The 19,480-nt window shown below is 45.8% G+C and overlaps 2 protein-coding genes across 3 annotated transcripts in view; one reads left to right on the top strand and one right to left on the bottom strand.

The window, feature by feature from the left end:
• Positions 1-19,480, top strand: part of LOC119971305 (plasmanylethanolamine desaturase-like) — a 166,007-nt gene that overhangs the window by 63,274 nt on the left and 83,253 nt on the right. The window lies entirely within an intron of this gene.
• Positions 4,816-5,423, bottom strand: LOC119971998 (acylphosphatase-2-like). Its single transcript, XM_038808426.1, has one exon. It carries the CDS (start codon positions 5,421-5,423, stop codon positions 4,998-5,000), a length of 426 nt encoding a protein of 141 aa, XP_038664354.1. The 3' UTR covers positions 4,816-4,997.

The following is a 19,480-nucleotide window of genomic DNA, read 5'->3' as shown; positions in this document are numbered from 1 at the left end:
AGACACTTCTGTATAATGCTGAGGAACTGCTGCAGTCAAAAATTATGAAAAATGAAACCAAATCTCTGTGTTCTCTCATTAGAAGAAAACATATTGCAGCCCTCTTCAAAGAAGAGCTTGAAGTTCCACCAGTATCCTGAACAAGTTATCTTTCGACAACATCACCGGAACAGATTATCCAATGATCTCATTCCTGTTTGTGGCACCTTGCCTTTGTGTAAATTAGCTATCTGTTTCCTTGCATTACAACAGTAGTTACACTTCACAAACACTTCATTAACTCCGAAGTGCTTTCAAATACCCTGAACTTGTGAAGTTTGCTACATGGATGGAAACTTTTTAAAATTAGAGTATAGGTTCCTGTGGAATTACCTCTACCAATGATTTTGGGCAGCTCAGGATTTCTTTGTCCTTGAGAGAGACCTTTCATTCAGCTGCCTCCTCTTACACTCACCCCTACCATTCACTCTTAAACAGACTTTCTACCCTCCCAGCTTACTGCTAAATTATCTCATTCATTCTTTGCCTGAATCTTGGTCACTCAACACGTCACTGGCCACACAAATTACTGACCACTCCACTTTCCTTCCAGTTTTGTAATTCTTTTTTTTTGTTCGTTCGTGGGACGTCGGTGCTGCTGGTTGGACCAGAATCCATAATTGCCCTCGAGGGAGTCAACCACATTGCTGTAGATCTGGAGTCTCAGATCTTGGTTGGGAAGGGATTGGGGACCCTCTGGGTACAGGGGAGTGGGGGGCAGGTTCTGGAGGCCAGCGAATAGGTGGAAAGTGTGGGAGGGGGGGAGAGGATCCCATCTTCGGGGCATTGACCCCCACCCCCCCCCGCCCCCCCTTGTCCCGCACTCCCTAAAGGAGCTACCACCTCCGTTTCAACTTTATAAGTTTGAGGTTGTGAAAGAGCACGCTTTCCTCCTTTGTTCTATCTTCCGAGTGGTATTGTGGCAGAAGCGGGAACAAGTCCTTAACTGGCCTGACACGTTGCTGGCCACAGTATGGGGGGGGGGGGGGGGGGGCTGGAGAAGGAGATTTAACAGGACAGAAACAGAATCCTGTTTGGGCACTTTTAGCGTGGTTTTCCGGCACCTGCAGCGCCGAGAAAGACACCGCTAGCCATTTGTTCTGGCCTTGAAGAGGAATGTTCTGTCAAGGTTGCACTCCCCCGGCTTATCCTCTTAACCTAACCTACACAACTTTGGACACTGAGGGGAAATTTAGCATGGCCAATTCACCTAACATCTTTGGACTATGGGAGGAATCTGGAGCACCCGGAGGAAACCCACTCAGCTTGCCAGTGCAAGGAAGCAAATTTGCGGATAGGGATGCCATTTTAAAATGCTGCACCAATCTTTAAACCACCCACCAGGGCCATTACTCCTGGTCCACCTTTGTGGAAACCAGAGCTAAACGGCGCCCGGTTGAGATCTCCCAGTCGTTAGTTCCCAGGCTCCCGGAGATTACGGCACAGGTATACTTAAATGAGTCCAATGGCACACTTAAAGCTGCTAATCTGGATCTCGCCCAGTGAGGGCGAGACGAGACGGCGAATCTAACGAGAGGCCTCCCACAAGATTTAATGGCCTTGTTGCATCACCAAGTCAGACGTGACAAGGCTATTAAATTGCGTCCATCATGTTCAATGCAGGTAATGCAATATCACAGATACTTCGAAAGTTAGGTGAAATTGCCATATCAGCATATAGTGTTACTCTTTCAAAATGCAGTTTTCTTCATGAATGCTGTGTCGATGCTGAGTGGTCGTTTCCGTTACGGGAGGCCCCAGGACCAGTGGACATAATCTCAGAGTTATTGATCACCCATTTAAGACCGAGATGAGGAGGACTGCAAATCTCTGTAATTCTTTACTATGGAGGCTGGGGCGATAAGTATGCTCAAGGTCGATATAGACAGACTTTTAATCAGTAAGGGAATCAAGGGTTGTGGGGTTAAGGCGGGAAAGTGGATCTGAGGATTATCCTATCAGATCAGTCATGATCTCATTGACTGGCGGAGCAGACTCGATGGGCCAAATGGCCTACATATGTTCCTATGCCTTAGGGTCTTATGGTATTCTTCTGTGCATATTTGCATCTGGTTCAGTTAGTTTCTCATATAACGTGTCTGTGACGTAAGCAAAGAGGCAAATCTGGTTTTGATCACAGAGAAAATCAGTGAATTTGTTTATTTCTTGCAGTTTTTGTCCCTACAAGCAGCTGGTCACTCAGTTCAAAAAGTATTTTCAGTACTCTTACTCTTGGTAGGCAGTGGACCTTGAAGTGAAACAACAGTGCATCATGATCAGACCCCGTGCGTACAGGTTTTCAAACAAACGCACATGGAGTGGCTGAGGTTCATTGTAGTTCACAGCTGTTGTGACTTGCTGCAATTCTTTGTTTAGCTCTGTGCTCGTTGTTCCTGGTGAGTCAGGGAGTGAATCCAAACAGCAGACGCTCTTCACCAGGTAATATTTTTCTCCTCCATATTTGCTGACAGGCTCAAGAAATTCGAATGAGCCTCTCAGCATGCAACATCGGGGTCTGATTAGTGGCCCTACCTTTGGAGAGGGAAAATGGTGCGCCAGACATTGAAAGGTGGTGGAGACTTAGTTCAAACTGATCTCCTGACTGTGAAATTTCTGAACTTTCATTGATTGGAACAGCAGCAAGGTTTCTGACATTCGGCCTGGCGGCTTGAGGCAAAAGTGAGATTGCTGACTCTACAATGGGGTGCGAGCCTGCAAAACTTTCAGCGAGGCGAGGAGGAGGCACTGGCCAACAGCCGTCGAGGGGAGCAGCGTAGCAAATCCAGGCCGGGGCTGAGAAGGCCAACCATGGAAAGAACAGTGGCCAAGGCAGGCTAGAGAAAGTCAGTACCCAACAGCAGCCAGGTAGCCAGCCAGGAGCACACAGGGTCATTGAGGATTGAGGCCCAATCACCCAAGCAAGAGGTGAGCAGGTCACCTCAGCAAGCGGTGAGCAGTCTGGAGATTCGAGGGCCAGGCAGGCGCCGCCATTGTGGTTTTTGAGGGGCAGTGGGGTGACATGACCAGAGGCCAGGGCTGAGAATGAGAGGGCTGGGCGTCAACCGGACTGGGAAGAGCGAGAGCAGAGGCCAGGCCACATAGCCAGCAGCAGTCAGGCTGCCAGTGAGCCACCCTGTGAACTTAGGCCGTTGAGGGGCAGATGCAGGGGTGACTTGATCCCCAGGCCAGGGCTGAGGAGGGCAAAGAAACCTGCTCTTTCTGAAAATTAATGCTCGTTGAAATCAAGACAGACCAATCACTATGAAGAGACACTATGAATCTGACAGTCAGAAATGCAGGAAATTGAAGGCGAGGCAAGAGGATAAAGCAAAGCAAAAAGATAATTTGCAACTTTACTTTAAAAGGTTTGAAGCATCGAGCAGTGCCAAAACTGCAGGTTCATCCTCAACAACAACATCTAACAAAGTGTTTGGCGACTGGCCTAATCATTTTGACCTGCTGATTTCCAGAGACAACACATGGCCTGAAAAACTTGAACAAGAAGTGAAATGGAAATGGAACTACAAAATACTGCTCAAGCACATTGTCCTTCTGCTGCTCGAGGGAAGAAACCTACCCTGAAAACATTGCCTTATGGCCAAAACCTGTTCCACTGGATATGTTTGAATATTTCGTAATAAATGTACCAGAGATCAGGGGTAATACGGATAATTTGAGAGAAGAGTTAGAGGTTTGAGAACGAAGGCAGTTGAGAAGTCTTCATGAGTCCCGTTTTTTTTCGAGGTGAAGAGAAATGGCATGATGGAAAGGAGAAATCTAAGGCAGTCTACTGTTATGTTTGTTAATTATTCCCTGACCCCCTGTAAAGGGGAACGAGGATTTGTCGATGGGTTCTCTAACTGGAGAAATGTTCGAAACGATATTGCTGATCATGAAACTTCCAAATCTCAATCATATAAATCTGTGTGCGCGTTTGTTCAAAGATGTAAATTGTTTGGAAGAATTGATTCTGCCATATCGGCTCGGTTTGAAAAAGAGTGTTCTTACTGGAGGAAAGTGCTGAGATGTGTTGTCACAGTCAACAAACTGCTGTGTTCCTTTAAGAGGACATGATGAGTCATCAGTGTCAAACTGAGCAAGCACATTTTCTTGGCCTGACTTGAATATCTTTGCAATTGATGAACTTCTCAAAGAGCATTCGAAAAGTCATCAGTATTGTGGCTCAGGGAAGACCAACCTTTTTTTTTCATGCTGCATGATGTACGATCCCAGTTTAATAAAGTCGGTTGACACCAAACGTAAGAACATTCAACAGAAACAACTGCGAGTGAGTTTTGTTTTTGCCTTTAAGAATTGCCAACATCAGTGCTGCCCGAAGCGATCACTAAAACATTCACTATATTATCATGGGGTTGTCGAGTCTGGCATGCAACACTGCACTTCCTCGTGTGGATCGGCCAACCCACCTTGTTCTAACAGCAGAAGGGACCCACTTTTCATCTGCCACCAGTACAACCATCTGGAGACGAGTGACCATCAGGAGACTGGTGGCAGACCTCGTTTAAAAGCATTAAATCAAAGTGGGGGAAGTGGTTCTACCGGGTCTTGATTTGAACTGAACAATAAATTCAAAAATACATCTTAAGAAGGGTGGAGGAACAGAGCGATTTGCTCCCAACTTTCCCTGATGTGAAAGGAAGATCACATCCCTTCAACACTCTTTGCAACACCATCTCAGAACCGGTCTAGTGCAAACAGTACTTTTTTTTTCAAAGATGCATGAAGGTTGACTGCCAGACCCCCCCCCCCCCCCTCCCCACCCCAAAGACTCAGAATTTATGGGGAAAATGGGTAAAGTAAGATCACAGATAGCAAGCAACCTACTCCCCTTCCAAGTCTCCAAACCCTCACATCCTACAAATGGCTCCCTCTCCCAGCTAAATGACATTAACGGTGATATTAGCAAAGTCCCAGCAAGCGCCAGCCGTTGCGGTATCTTAGTATCTGGTTGAGAACATATCAAAGTCCAGTTTGGAGATCTCTCTCTCGTTTGAGGAATTGGCTCTGTCGATCCGAGACATTGGGCTCCCCACGGATTTCAGCCAGTTCATTATAAAGTTAACCTTTTCAACTGCTCCCTGCACCTGTCCAATCACTGTGTCTTGTGACGTGTTCTTTACCCAGCCAACCAGGCCTAGCTTCCTGGCTTGTTCCTCAGTGTACTTCCGGAAGAAGACACCCTGCACTTCCCCGAAGATCTCATAATCCACGGATTTCAACCCTGCTGCGGAGGAACTCATCTCGGAAGCCGGCGAGCTGGAGGAGAGTGCTGCAACCCGATAGCCGAGCCACTGCTTCTGACTGAGGTCTCTACAGGATCCTGGCGGTGACAAAATCCCGCCCTCCGCCGCCGCCGCCTTCATCCAGTCGGAAGACCAACTTTTTAATGCACAGAACCTACAATGACTTCATCACTATAATGGCAGAAACCAATTCACTAATGAAGTCAGCGATGCCAAATACGGTTCCATAACAGTGGATTCAATACCAGATGTGAGTCATGTGGATCAATTGACTTTAATTTGAGGATATGTGACCAGCAACGTTGAAGTTGTTTGTCCAGCTACAGCCCCACACTCTGAGTGCCCGGAAACACATATTTTGGAAATCACTGCAAACTTATGATTGGACATCAAAAATTGTCGTGGGCAGAGCTTTGATAATGCTGCAAATATGGCAGGACAATATTCAGGTCGATAAGCAAGACCCTGTGCATTATTCATCCCATGTTCCAGTCACTCCTTGAATTTAATCTGTAACGCAGCAGCTGAATTGTGTAAGGCAGCCGTCTGTTTTTTGACTTTGTTCACAACTTGTATGCCTTCTCTTTGGTTTCCACGCATCAGTGGACTATGCTGCAATCACGCTTGGAGCAGGCACATGGAAAACATTTAATGGTCAAAAGAATTGGTGATACTAGGTGGCCTCTTGGTGCAGATGTTTCTGGCTTTGAGACAGAACTTTGTTGATATAAAGGAATGCTTATCAGACATAATCACATCCAATTCAGAGAAATCACTTGTGGAAGCTGAAGCAAAATCTTTAGTGAATTTGTGCATTTGAAAAGTGCAATATTGCAGTTTTTACTGTTTTGCAGAACTATTTATTTCAAAGATTTAATGCCATCAGCAAATCACTGCAAAATGTTGAAAAAACTTCATTGAATGCGTCACAATTGTTAACCTCAGTTTTGTCAAGGAAGTTCGAAGTTACCAAACCTCAGTGGAAGCAGAGCCACTAACATTAACAAAGAGTACAGGTCCTTCTGATGATGAGAAGCGTACAAGACACAGGCAGTTACTTTTTGATGTAATTAGAGAAAATGAAATCACTTTAAAAGGGAAATAGATGATTATCGTTGTGATTGTCAGTGTTATTTGTGATACACTAATAATGCAATTGCAGAGTAGAAGTGAATCTCTGAAGAAAACTTTTCGACAAAATTTTGGATGAGAATACTAAGAACCGCTGCAGTAAGAGATTAATTGAATTCTACCGGGAGGACATAGATGCAAATCGTTTTGACGATGAAGTGAAACAATACATGCATTTCATGATAATGTTGAGCTCTGTGCTTCAAGATCACCAGCTGATTTGTGCAGACTTGGAAAAGTCTGCAAACCACCACGTACAAATATGAAAAACATTCTGAAAATATTTTTAACAATACCTGTCACAAATGCTTCTGGTGAATGTTCGTTCTCTGTATTGAAAAGAGTGAAAAATGATCTGTGAAGTAAGATGAGTCAGGAACATTTGACAAGTTTGGAAACACTGACAATGTTTAAAAAAAATTTTTTTTTATGTGATGCGGGCTTCACTGTCTAGGCCAGCATTTGTTGACCATCCCTAATTGCCCTTGAGATGGTGGTGGTGAGCTGCCTTTTTGAATCGCTGCAGCCTGTGTGGTGTAGGTACTCATTGTGCTATTAGGGAGGGAGTTCCAGGATTTTGACCCAGCAACAGTGAAGGAACAGCAATATAATTCCAAGTCAGGATGGTGAGTGTTTTGGAAGGGAACCCAAGTGGTGGGATTCCCATGTATCTGCTCCCTTGTCCTCCGAGATGCTGGTGCTCATGAGTTTGTAAGGTGCTGCTTAAGGACCCTTGGTGAGTTCCTGCAGTGCACCTTGTAAATGGTACACACTGCTACTCCTGTGCATCGGTGGTGGAGGGAGTGAATCCTTGTGGAAAGGGGTGAAAATCAAGTAGGCTGTTTGTCCTGGATGGTGTCGAGCTTCTTGAGTGTTATTGGAGCTGCACCCATTCAGGCAAGTGGAGAGTATTTCATTACACTCCTGTCTTGTGCCTTGTAGATGGTGGACAGGCTTTGGGGTGGTCAGGAGGTGAGTTACTTGTCACAGGATTCCTAGCCTTTGATCTGCCCTGGTAGCCACAGTATTAATATGGCCCGTCCAGTTCAGTTTCTGATCAATGGTAACCCCCAGGATGTTGATTGTGGGGGGTTCAGCGATGGTAATGACATTGAGTGTCGTCTGGCACTTGTGTGGCACAAACGTAACTTGCCCCTTGTCAGCTCAAATCTGGATATTGTCCAGGTCTTGCTACATTTGGACATGGACTGATGCATTATCTGAGGAGTCACAAATGGTGTTGAATATTTTGCAGTCATCAGCAAACATTCTCACATCTATCCTTATGTTGGAAGGAAGATCATTGATGTGGCAGCTGAAGATGGTTGGGCCTAGGACACTCCCCAGAAGAATTTCTTCAGTATTGTCCCAGGACTGAGATGACTGACCTCCAACAACCACAATCATCTTCCTTTGTGCTGGTATAACTTCAACCAGTGCTGTGTTTTCCCCCCGATTCCCATTGGCTAGGTCTCCTTGATCCCATACTCGATCACATGCTGCCTTGATGTCAAGAGTAGTCACTTTCACCTCTGGCATTCAGCTCTTTTGTCCATGTATGAACCAAGGCTGTAATGAGGTCAGGATCTGTGACCCTGCCGGAGCCCAAAATGAGCAGGTGATTGCTGAGTAAGTGCCGCTTGATAGCACTGTGGATGACTCCTTCCATCATTTTACTGAAAGTTTGAGAGTAGACTGATAGGTCAGTAATTGACAGGGTTGGATTTGTCCTGTTTCTTGTGTAAGGGTCACACCTGGGCAATTTTCCACATTGCCGGGTATTACTCTTTTAATCTGGGCAGCACGGTAGCACAGAGGTTAGCACAGTTGCTTCACAGCTCCAGGGTCCCAGGTTTGATTCCCGGCTTGGGTCACTGTCTGTGCGGAGTCTGCCTGTTCTCCCGTGTTTGTGTGGGCTTCCTCCAGGTGCTCCAGTTTCCTCCCACAGTCCAAAGATGTGCAGGTTAGGTGGATTAGCTACGCTAAATTGCCCTTAGTGTCCAAAAAAGGTTTGGTGGGGTTACTGCGTTGCAGGAGTGGGTCGGAAGTGTGGGCTTGAGTGGGATGCTCTTTCTAAGGGCCGCTGCAGACTCGATGGGCCAAATGGCCTCCTTCTGCACTGTACATTCTATGAGATTCTACGAGAATCTGCGGTTTTTAGCCAAATGTTACACAAGTCAATAATGTTTTAAATATAACAGAAGAATCTTTATGTATTTTTGTACTTGTAAACCAGCATATTTATGTTTTTCTATCTTGTTTTAAGTTGAGGTCAAGTGCACACTTAACCAACCCTCCTGAGTAGAAACAAATTGAAAAAGTGTTGGAAGATTTTTAAAAATTCAAAGACAGCAGCCAATTCCTTTGGGGAAATTCTTGCACTATTGATGCTGTCAGTTTGTGTAAGGATAAAATGTTGGCTCCTCCTTAATCCCCTGCTTGTATTTTAACGTATTATCTCTTAAGTTATTACCTCGAGTAAAATCAGGTATTTCAGCAATGGTGGCGCTTCTAGTTTAGACAGTACAGAATGCTGAGTCGGAAACTTCAGCCTCTGATCTACCTTGTGTGATGGAGGAATGCTAATTTAGCTAGCTTCAGCAAAGGCAATGGTAATTTTGATTCGCCGAGGTAAAAGCAGAGAAAATTAGCTAGAATTTCGGATCTGACTGCTATAAAACAACTTCTTCTAGAAGTATGATTCAGAGATCGTGTGAGGATCGGAGGCTGCCACACACCGAATGTTCCACACAGATTCTCAAAGTTTAAAGGGCTAAATTACAAGGAAAGGTTGCCTGAACTTAACTTGCTCTTCCTTGAGTTGAGGAAGTTGAGAGTTGATCTAATCAAGCTATTGAAAATGGTTGAAGAGTTGGAGTCATCAAAGTCTACAGCATAAAGAAGGCCCATCAGCCCGTCGTGTATGTGCCGGTCAAAAACAACCACCTAACTATTCTAATCCCATTTTCCAGCACTTGGGCCCATTGCCTAATATGACTTGGCATTGCAAGTGCTCATCTCAATACTTCTTTTTTTTTTAAAATAATTTTTATTGAAAGAGTTTTTCCATACAGACATTTACCCCTACTAATTTTTAAATTATTTACAACACAATCCCTCTAGGCAAATATCCCTCCCTCGCCCGCCCTCTCGCGCGCACCATTCCTCCCCCCCACCCCCCCCAAGCAACAACTTAACAAACAAGGCAGCCTACAGTTTCAGACATGAGCAGCGAGCAGACTTGCCCGCGTTACAGTCGTGCATGTCCCCCCACGACCATTGCTGCCCCCCCCTCCCCTCCCCCCCCGCTCCCCCTCCCCTCCCCCCCCATCCCCCCCCCCCCGCCCCCCCTCCCCTCCCCCCCCCCCCGGGTTGCTGCTGCCACGACCCCGAACGCCTATCTCTGATCTAAAAAGTCAAGGAAAGGTTGCCACCGCCTGGAGAATCCCTGTACCGACCCTCTCAGGGCAAATTACCCCGACCCCAAAGATCGCAAGCCCCCATCCTGGTTTGACCCTGGACCCCACCACCTTCGACACCGTCCTTGCCACCCCCTTCCAGAACCCTTCCAGCACCGGACATGCCCAGAACATATGCACATGGTTCGCTGGGCTTCCCAGACATCTGACACACCTGTCCTCCCCCCCAAAGAACCGGCTCATCCTTGTCCCCGTCATGTGAGCTCTATGCAGCACCTTAAATTGAATGAGGCTCAGCCTCGCACACGAGGAGGAAGAATTGACCTTCTCCAGTGCATCCGAATTGACCTTCTCCAGTGCATCCGATCTCAATACTTCTTAAATGTTATGAGGGCCTCTGCTTCCACCATCCCTTCAGGCAGTGAGTTCCAGACTCCTATTACCCTCTGGGTGAAAAAGCTTTTCCTCTCAACCCTTCTAATCCTCCTGCCCCTATCCCAAATCTATGCCCCTTGGTCAGTGATCCCTCCACCAAGGGGAAACGTTTCTTCCTGTCTACTCTAAGTCCCTCATAATTTTATACATCTCAATCATGTCCCCTCTCAGTCTCCTCTGCTCCAAGGAAAACAATACAAGTCTATCCAATCTCTCGTCATAACTGAAACTCTCCAGTCCAGGCAACATCCCGGTAAATCTCCTCTGCACCTTCTCCGGTGCTATCACATCCCTCCTATAATGTGGATGCCAGAACTGCGCACAATATTCTAGGTGTTGGCTAACCAATGTTTTATACAGTTCCACCATAACTTACCTGCTCTCAAACTCTATGCCACAGCTAATAAAAGCAACTGTGCCATATGCTGCCTTTTTTTATGAATTGATTTAAAAAAAAAAAATTTAGAGTACCCAATTATTTTTTTCCAATTAAGGGGCAATTTAGCATAGCCAATCCACCTAACCCGCACATCTTTAGGTTGTAGGGGTGAAATCCACGCAAACACGGGGAGAATGTGCAAACTCCACACGGACAGCGATCCAGAGCGGGATCGAACCTGAGACCTCGGCACCATGAGGCAGCAATGCTAACTACAGCGCCACCGAGCTGCCTCCTCCACATGCCTTCTTAAGCACTTTATCCACATGCCCTGCTACCTTAAGGGACTGATGTGCATGCACACTAAGGTCCTTTGTTCCTCGGTGCTTCCCGGGGCCCTGCCGGTCATCATATATTTCCTTGTCTTGTTTGTCTTGGCCAAGTGCATCACCTCACACCTATCTGGATTTTATAAGGTAGATTTAGGAAAACTATTCTCTCTGGTGGAGCGTTCCACAACAAGGCAGCATAATCTTGAAATTCAAAACAGGCCATTAAGGAGTAACATCAGGCTCCCCAGTAGGGGGGCGAGTGATAGGGTGCTCTCGGGGGTCTGGGTCGGAGGGGGGAGGATATCGGACATCTACAAAGTAATGCAGGAGGCGGAGGAGGCATCAGTAGAGGAGCTGAAAGCCAAGTGGGAGGGGGAGCTGGGAGAACAGATAGAGGATGGGACATGGGCTGATGCCCTGGAGAGGGTTAATTCTTCCTCCTCGTGTGCGAGGCTTAGCCTCATTCAATTTAAGGTGCTACATAGAGCCCATATGACGGGGACAAGGATGAGTCGGTTCTTTGGGGGTGAGGACAGATGTGTCAGGTGTTCGGGAAGTCCAGCGAACCATGTCCATATGTTTTGGGCATGTCCGGCACTGGAGGAGTTCTGGAAGGGGGTGGCAAGGACGGTGTCGAGGGTGGTGGGGTCCAGGGTCAAACCAGGATGGGGACTTGCGATCTTTGGGGTTGGGGTGGAGCCGGGGGTACAGGAGGCAAGAGAGGCCGGAGTACTGGCCTTTGCGTCCCTAGTTGCTCGAAGAAGGATACTAATACAGTGGAAGGACGCGAGGCCTCCAAGCGTGGAAACTTGGATTAATGACATGGCAAGCTTTATTCAGTTGGAAAGGGTCAAATTCGCCCTGAGAGGGTCGGTACAAGGGTTCTTCAGGCGGTGGCAGCCTTTCCTCGACTTTTTGGCTCAGAGATAGGGTACAGAGGTCGCAGCAGCAGCAACCCGGGGGGGAGGGGAGGGGAGGGGGGAGGGGGTGGCAACAACGGTTGTGGTGGGTTATTTACGGTTGAAATGCGGGCAAATTTGCTCGCAGTTCATGTTTGATGTTGATTGTTGCTTTGTTTGTTTTTGGGGGAGGGGGGAGGGGGGGAGGGACAACGCGCGCGCGAGTTCGGGCGGGGGGGGGATATTTGTTAAGAGGGAATATTTTGTAATATTTTATAGTTAGTTGGGGTAAATATCTTCATGTAAAAAATTCTTTCAATAAAAATTATTTTTTAAAAAAAGGAGTAACATCAGGAGTGAAAAGGTCTTGGAAATCTGGAACACTCTTCTCCCAAAGGCTATGGTCTGTCTGTTCAGTTCACATCAATCGATTTTAGATTCAAGGTGCTGAATGTCCTATTCCTGTTGATATAATTTTGGCATCCACTGTCAAAGCTGACAGATGAAGAATGGCCACTTTGGTGAGGTTCCATTTTCAGAAGAGGAGAGCTGGGAATGTTGGAAAGAAAATCCAGTCGATAAATCCCGGTTCTGTGAGCCCTTATTCACTGTTTGCTAGGAACATTTCGTATGAGTGCAAAACCCTATGTATTTTGGCTTCTGATAGCAAAAACACGAAACAAGATCATCTGTTTCTGAGGCTAAGTGCCGGCGCCAATGGAGAATCCGTGGTGTTTCAGGACAGGAAAACGGCACAAACCCCTCACCGATTCTGCTACCGGTGAGGGGCTAGCACTGGTGGTGCCACGTGAAGTACCCGTGGGATTGCTGGGTTCCAGGCTGCACATGCACAGGGCCGATAAACTGCAGCCACGCATGCCTACACCTGCACCCCACCACTTCTCCCAGCCCTACCAGAGCCTCCCGGCCAGCGGCACGGATCTCGGCTGAGTGTGGCGGCGCTGGGCACTATCCGCAGCCAGCACACCGGGTTCCCGACCACTGGGAACCCGGCTCACTGGAGGTGGAGCATTGCGGGTGGGCCATCTGATGGCGCACTGACAGGGTTGCGACTGCGTGCGGCGCACGTCGCGATGATCCCGATTTGGAGGGGTCGGAGAATCGGCAATCGGTGTCAAACCGGCGCCTACCCCGATTTCGGCGCGGGAGCCATTTTCCACCCGATTGCCATTCTTGATTTTGTCATCGGGCTGCGTGGAGTCCCGCCCAGTATTTCTTTTAGAAATTATAATGCATTTTGTAAGAAGATTCCTGTTTTGCTTTGATGCTACCTGTTTCCTCATTGGTCTGAAAGCTAGGAGAGTGTTTGGGATTTGCAATTCTAGTATTTCTTTAAAAGAGGAGGGAAATCAGATAGAACAGAAAGTATCAACTTAATAGGCTGATGGATTACATTTGAAAGCCTGCTTTCTTCTGAAGACTCAATTTTTTCTGTGTTTATATTAAACGCAGTGAAACAAGACCCAATGTGTACACACATCAAATTAATTTCATGGTTGACTGGTCCTCACCCAGCATAAACCCATTCAAATGCATGCCGGATGACTGCAGGCACTGTGTTCACCTGTGTGGACGGGAAAACGTCACTTCCAGTTCCCCCCGGTTCTTAACAGGTTTTGCTCTTGCATATTTGGTTCATGTTGGTATATTGGGGAGATGAGTTTTTGTATGAATGTCTGCTGCTGTCAAGATTAATTGAGATAAGAAAAGCAGGGGATATTTTCACACTGCTCCCAAACACACCGACTGGTCTTGACAGCCCACTTCTCTTGAGGTCCACCTCCTACCAAATGCTTGCAACTTGGATGCCTGTCATTTTGACAGGAGGAGGCAAAGTGTAAATGAGTTTTAGCTTTTTTTTAAGGTTTAATGTACAGTATTTAAACTTTTAACAGTATGATGCCATTTGCAGTATCACTGTGTCCCTGGTGCAAACCGCAATACTAACTTCATTACTAATGAAAAGTGTGCATACTGATACTGTATCTAGTTGACCTTGTAAAGTGTCATCAGTTACCTAGAGTAATATAAGACTGGAATGTCTTCTAGTGCTATATATAGTACAGTGCTGTAACTATGTCATAAATCCATTCATTCGAGTAGTCTTTGAGAAACAATTGTTAAAACAACAGCAAATGTATCCAAGACGTCCCAACTAGCAGGTCAATTAGAGCAATACTTCAAATTATTTCATTTAGTTTACTAATTGATATCAGCTTCAGAATTCTCTTTCTCGCCTATTGTGGTTTGTTTTTCTTATAACTTCAGGGAATTCAAATTTGGGATGACCTTTCTGTCAAACCTTAATCTTCACTGGTCTTCGTCTTTATTGATAAAGACAAGTGCGGTGTGCAAAAGGTAGCACGCATGGTGGCCCCACAGGGATATCAGATTTACATATCTTTAGATACAAGATCCATCCTGAAGTTCAGTGATTTCAGTCTCTGCTCACGTGATATTTTGACATGCGGCCATTGATGTGCAATTGACAGATTTTACTGTTGTTGGCAGACTGGAGGATCACTTCCCAACTTGGAGAAAGTCTCCATCTTCCGTTGGTTAGCACTGTTTCTTCACAGCGCGAGGGTCCCAGGTTTGATTCCCGGCTTGGGTCACTGTCTGTGGGGAGTCTGCACGTTCTCTCTGTGTCTGTGTGGGTTTCCTCCGGGTGCTGCGGTTTCCTCCCACAAGTCCCGAAAGATGTGCTTGTTGGGTGAATTGGACATTCTGAATTCTCCCTCCCGTGTACCCGAACAGGTGCCGGAATGTGACGACAAGGGTTTTTTCACAGTAACTTCATTGCAGGGTTAATGCAAGCCTGCTTGTGACAATAAAGATTATTAACAAAAAAAGAAGGGTAACGTTATGCGGCCTCTCTAGTAATATTTTGTCAGCCGATTGCGGGTTGACATTTTGCAGGATGGAAAAATCCAAGTGCCAGGAAAGAGAAAATGAAAACAACATGCTTCATTAAAACAGAGACATTTGCTTGTTCATTGACTTGTTACATCACAGAAGAAACCATTTGACTCATTGTGACAGTGGCTTCTTTGGTACAGCTATTCAGTTAGCCCTATTCTTTCCCCATGTCCCCTTCTTAAAAAAAATAACTCCATTCAAATAGTTATCCAATTCCTTTTGAATGTTTCTATTGGATCTGATTCCACCACCCATTCAGGTAATGCATTTCACAACTCATTGTGAAAAACGGTTTCCTCATGTCACCTCTTGATTTTTTGCCAATCATTTTCGAGTTTAAGATTTCTTTCACCAAAGGGAACAGTTTCTCTTTATTTAATATATTAAAATTCAGAAAGATTTTTGAACATCTCAATTAAACCTCTTAACCTACCCAGCTCTAGGATGAAGAACCACAGCCTCTCTGTGTAATTGCTCTTCCCTGGTACCATTCCAATAAATTTGTGCTCTCTAAGACCCTGACATTGTTCTGAAAGGAAATATATAATAATTGTCCCTCCTTACTTACAGGTCACAATTGTTGTTTAGTTTAATGTTGCGGCTGTGTATTGGAGAATAGTTGTTTCAAATAGACAGGGTGTATTTATGGGAATGGGGGAAAGGGATGCAGGAGGGCGGCTGAACTGTTTTGGGTGACTCATTAATAATGGCTACCTAGATGTATTTCTGAAGATTTATGGAGCCAGACCCCAGTAAGAAATATATTGCGATGAAGGGAGATGGTGTAGGTTGAGTGAAGCAGATTGTGCCTGATTTTTAGCATTGATTACAGCAAAGGTTATGCACTCCAACAACCTCCTGGCTTTGGTACTGAAGATTTCTTCTCCAGAACTAGCTGTGCCTCCTAACCGAAGTGTTCCAGTGCACTGACAGTACCAGCATCTACCTCACAATGTGTTAAATTACTCAAATATGCCCCATCCACAAAAAAGCAGATTATAGCCAATCCGGTCAATTACTGCTCCATCTGTCCACTCTTGGTCATTAGCAAAGTGATGAAAAGTGCCATCAGGCAGCACTTACTCAGCAAACGCCTACTCACCAATGCTCCGTTTGGGTTTTGCCAGGGTTTCCTCACTCCAGACACGATTACAGTCCTTTTGTCCACAGATAGGACAAAGGAGTGGAATTCCAGAGGTTAGAGTGGCTGCCCTGACAACAAGACAACATTTGACAGAGTCTGGCATCAGGGAGCCCACACAAAATTGAGGTCAAAGAGAATAAAAGAGAAAACCTTCCACCCACTGGTTGGAGTCATACTTAGCCCAATAGAGGACGGTTGTGGTTGTCAGAGACCAGTTATCTCAGCCCGGGCATTGCTGCAGGAGTTCCTCAGGATATGGTCCGAAGCACAAAGTTGTTCAGCTGCTTCACCAATGGCTTTCCCTCCAACCTATAGTTAGAAATGCGGATGCCATTATTTTTTTCTAATTCGTAGAACACATTGAACTGGAAATGAGTTTGGAGGATATGGCTGCTTATGAGCGGTACAGGAGATAATTGCAACATTATTTTCATTTGTAGCAGGAATATCTTTACTCATTTGATATATTTAATATATTGAATAACTGAAGCTTATAAGGTGACATTTTCTGAACATCTGTGGGAAACTGTCCACAAATAGCAACTTGACCTAATTTGGACACTGAAAGATATAATTGCACACTGTGCACATGTTTCTGGCATAATTACAACGACCTTAACCTTATTGTTTGTTCAAAGGAGAAAAATGCTTTGCATCTATTTGAGCATCTATTTAACGCTTTCCTAGTTGGAGACATGTGAAGTGAGCGCGGGAGTGGCCGTGTTTTCGCGAGCGACATCTTTTAATCTGCCTTCTCATCCTCGTCCACATTTCTTTTATGTCTTTTCTTGGTTTACATAGCATGTACTATGTGCCGAGAATTGTTTGGTTGGTGTCTGGTATGATAGAGCCAAGATAGAATGTTTAAATCCTCGCTTGTTTGTGTCGGCTGGAAGGAGCTGGGGTGGGGCCTGGCCTTTAGTGGCACAGATGCCTTTGAGCGGGTTCCTGCCCTGACGGTGCTGTGTGCACCGGGGAATGATGGCTACCAATGAAGATGCTGTTCTGGCAGAAAATCTCGGCCCTGAGGTACAGGTCGTCAAGGCCCAATTCCAAAAGTTCCGGGGTACTTTCATGGAACTGATGAGGCACTTCTTGCCATAGAGAGAGCAATGTCTCTGGTGAGAACCCTTCTTCGTATGGTTGAGATGCTGCTGCATGGCCTGTCGCCCAACCTGGTAGATTCGGGACGGAGGGGAGGGAAGGGGACCGGGAGGGGTGTTCCGCTGAGCCCAGTCGGAAAAATGAGGTGGTGGAGGAGTTCCTGACTGAGTTTGAGGGTTGGGTGCCTTGTTTTGGGAATCTCAATCTGGATGCTGGGCATATTAAATTTGATGGAGCACAATTTATCCTGTCTTTGAGGCCTGGTGTTGGATTGGCCTTCTGACCACTGGCCCTGATTTGTCCAGTCTGAGAACACGCACGAACAGACACAAAAACAACTTCTTCACTGCTGCTACCAGACTCCTAAATGACGCACTTATGAACTGACCTCATTAACACTACACCCTGTATGCTTCATCCGATGCCAGTGTTTATGTAGTTACATTGTATACCTTGTGTTGCCCTGTTATGTATTTTCTTTTTTTCCCTATTCTTCCCATGTACTTAATGATCTGTTGAGCTGCATGCAGAAAAATACTTTTCACTGTACCTCGGTACACGTGACAATAAACAAATCCAATCCAATCCTATTTCTGATGCTAGACATGATGGTTTTGAAGTGGCCGAACAGGTCAGGTTAACCCCCCCCCCCCCCCCCCCCCCCCCCCCCCCAATGCTGGAAGTAATGGTGTCTCATGCGTCCAACATTGGAATCCATCGGAGATCCTGAAAAGTACTCCCAATGGGTCAGAATGGAGGAGAGTTTGGGTAGGGGTCGGAAATGAAGGCGCTAGCGCCAGTGCCGCTACCGATGGCCCCGGGGAGATACTCAGGGAGTCCAGTAGTAATAGCTTTGTTGAGAATTTGAAGGCACTTCAGGTTGGGGTCAGGGTTAAGGGAAATGCCGATTCGGGGGAACCATAGATTTGAGCCAGGGAAGTGGGATGGAAATTTTCGGAGATGGGAGGAGAAAGGAATTAGGACACTAAAAGATTTATTTCTTGGGGTCGTTTTGCGGGATTGAAGGAGCTGGGAGCGAAGCATGGGTTGGAGCAGGGGGAAATACTTAGATACACGCAGCTTCGAGGCTTTGCCAGAAAGGAGATGAAGAGCTTCCCAGTACTGATGACCTGTACTGTTGGTTATCCTGATTTAATGTTTTGTTGAAATGAATGTTAAATTTGGGACCTGTGCTCGTGTCTTAATCCTAAATGTATTTTCAGCCTTATAATGTCTGATAATCCTTGTTGTTTTCCCTCCTGTCTTCTTTAGAAGGAAGACGGACAGAACCAGAGTGGGGTGAGGGGTGGAAATTTGGGGTTGCTGGAGTTAGCTCATTGTCGCTGTGATCGGGGACAGCCTCCCAGTTTGTACTAATCAGTTTCGGGTTTGGATTTAATTTTTACTCCATGCTTTTATCCTTTTCGGGCCCCGGTAGACTATATCTTATCCTGGTGAGGACTGGGCTTTGTTTGACTCTTCCTTCAGGCCGAGTATGTCTTTTCTCCTGATGAGGGTCTCTCACTTTGGACAGGAGACCCTGGGTCTGAGGGCTGAGATTTACTTGGACTTGTGGTAATAGTCCTCTCGTTGTAATTTTGTAGTCATGTGATGGTTGTCTGCTCTGTCCTGGGCCTGGATGGCGGTTGGATTGCATTGTGGGATACAAGTGTAATCCCCCCTTCGCATTGGGGCTCTCGTGAATTTTAGGTTCTGCTGTTTTCCTTTCAAGTGATGGGCATGATGTCACTCTGTGTAACGGTATCCTGCTTTGGGTCTTGTATCCGTGAAGGGACCGTGAAAGGAATAGGTTGGGAATATTGTTCCTAACTCATCCTCTATTGTTTGTTCCTATGCTTGTAACGACGTCTGTTATGTGCTGTACCTGCTTTACATTGATGACCTATGACCTTTTCTCTCTTTGCCTTGTCTTGTAAAAACTTTCATTAAGAATACATTTTTTAAAAACCTTTTTCCTAATCAGGTATGAGGAAGTTCTAAAATTTTCCAGTACTTTGGTGTGTGATCTCCAGAAAGTTGTCAGAATTCAGAATGGGAAAGTAAATGTTAGTGATTTATATAGACCCAAGTGCCTAGTTTTGACTCCTGGCCTGTGAGTTAGTTGATCCTGTATTATCAACATGTCAGCAATGTAACAGGCCTCTGAGTTTGTTATCCTGAACTGGAAATCAGAATTGCCAGCTAAGGTTCCTATTCCTGTAATTATCCACTGACTGCTGTGGGTTTTGGGTACAGACAGGAACGTACCTTGCTGTAATATCCACCATGGACAAATAGGTTCTCAACAGTCACAGTCACACTCACGTAAAGATTAAGGACATGGACTGGACACTGTAGACTGCCATTGTCTATGAATCATAGCTCAAAGATTTA

Source organism: Scyliorhinus canicula, chromosome 9 (assembly GCF_902713615.1).
Source record: "Scyliorhinus canicula chromosome 9, sScyCan1.1, whole genome shotgun sequence".
Taxonomy (NCBI): Eukaryota; Metazoa; Chordata; class Chondrichthyes; order Carcharhiniformes; family Scyliorhinidae; genus Scyliorhinus; species Scyliorhinus canicula.
The sequence above is the reverse complement of the archived record's forward strand: the minus strand, read 5'-3'. Positions and strand labels throughout refer to the sequence as shown.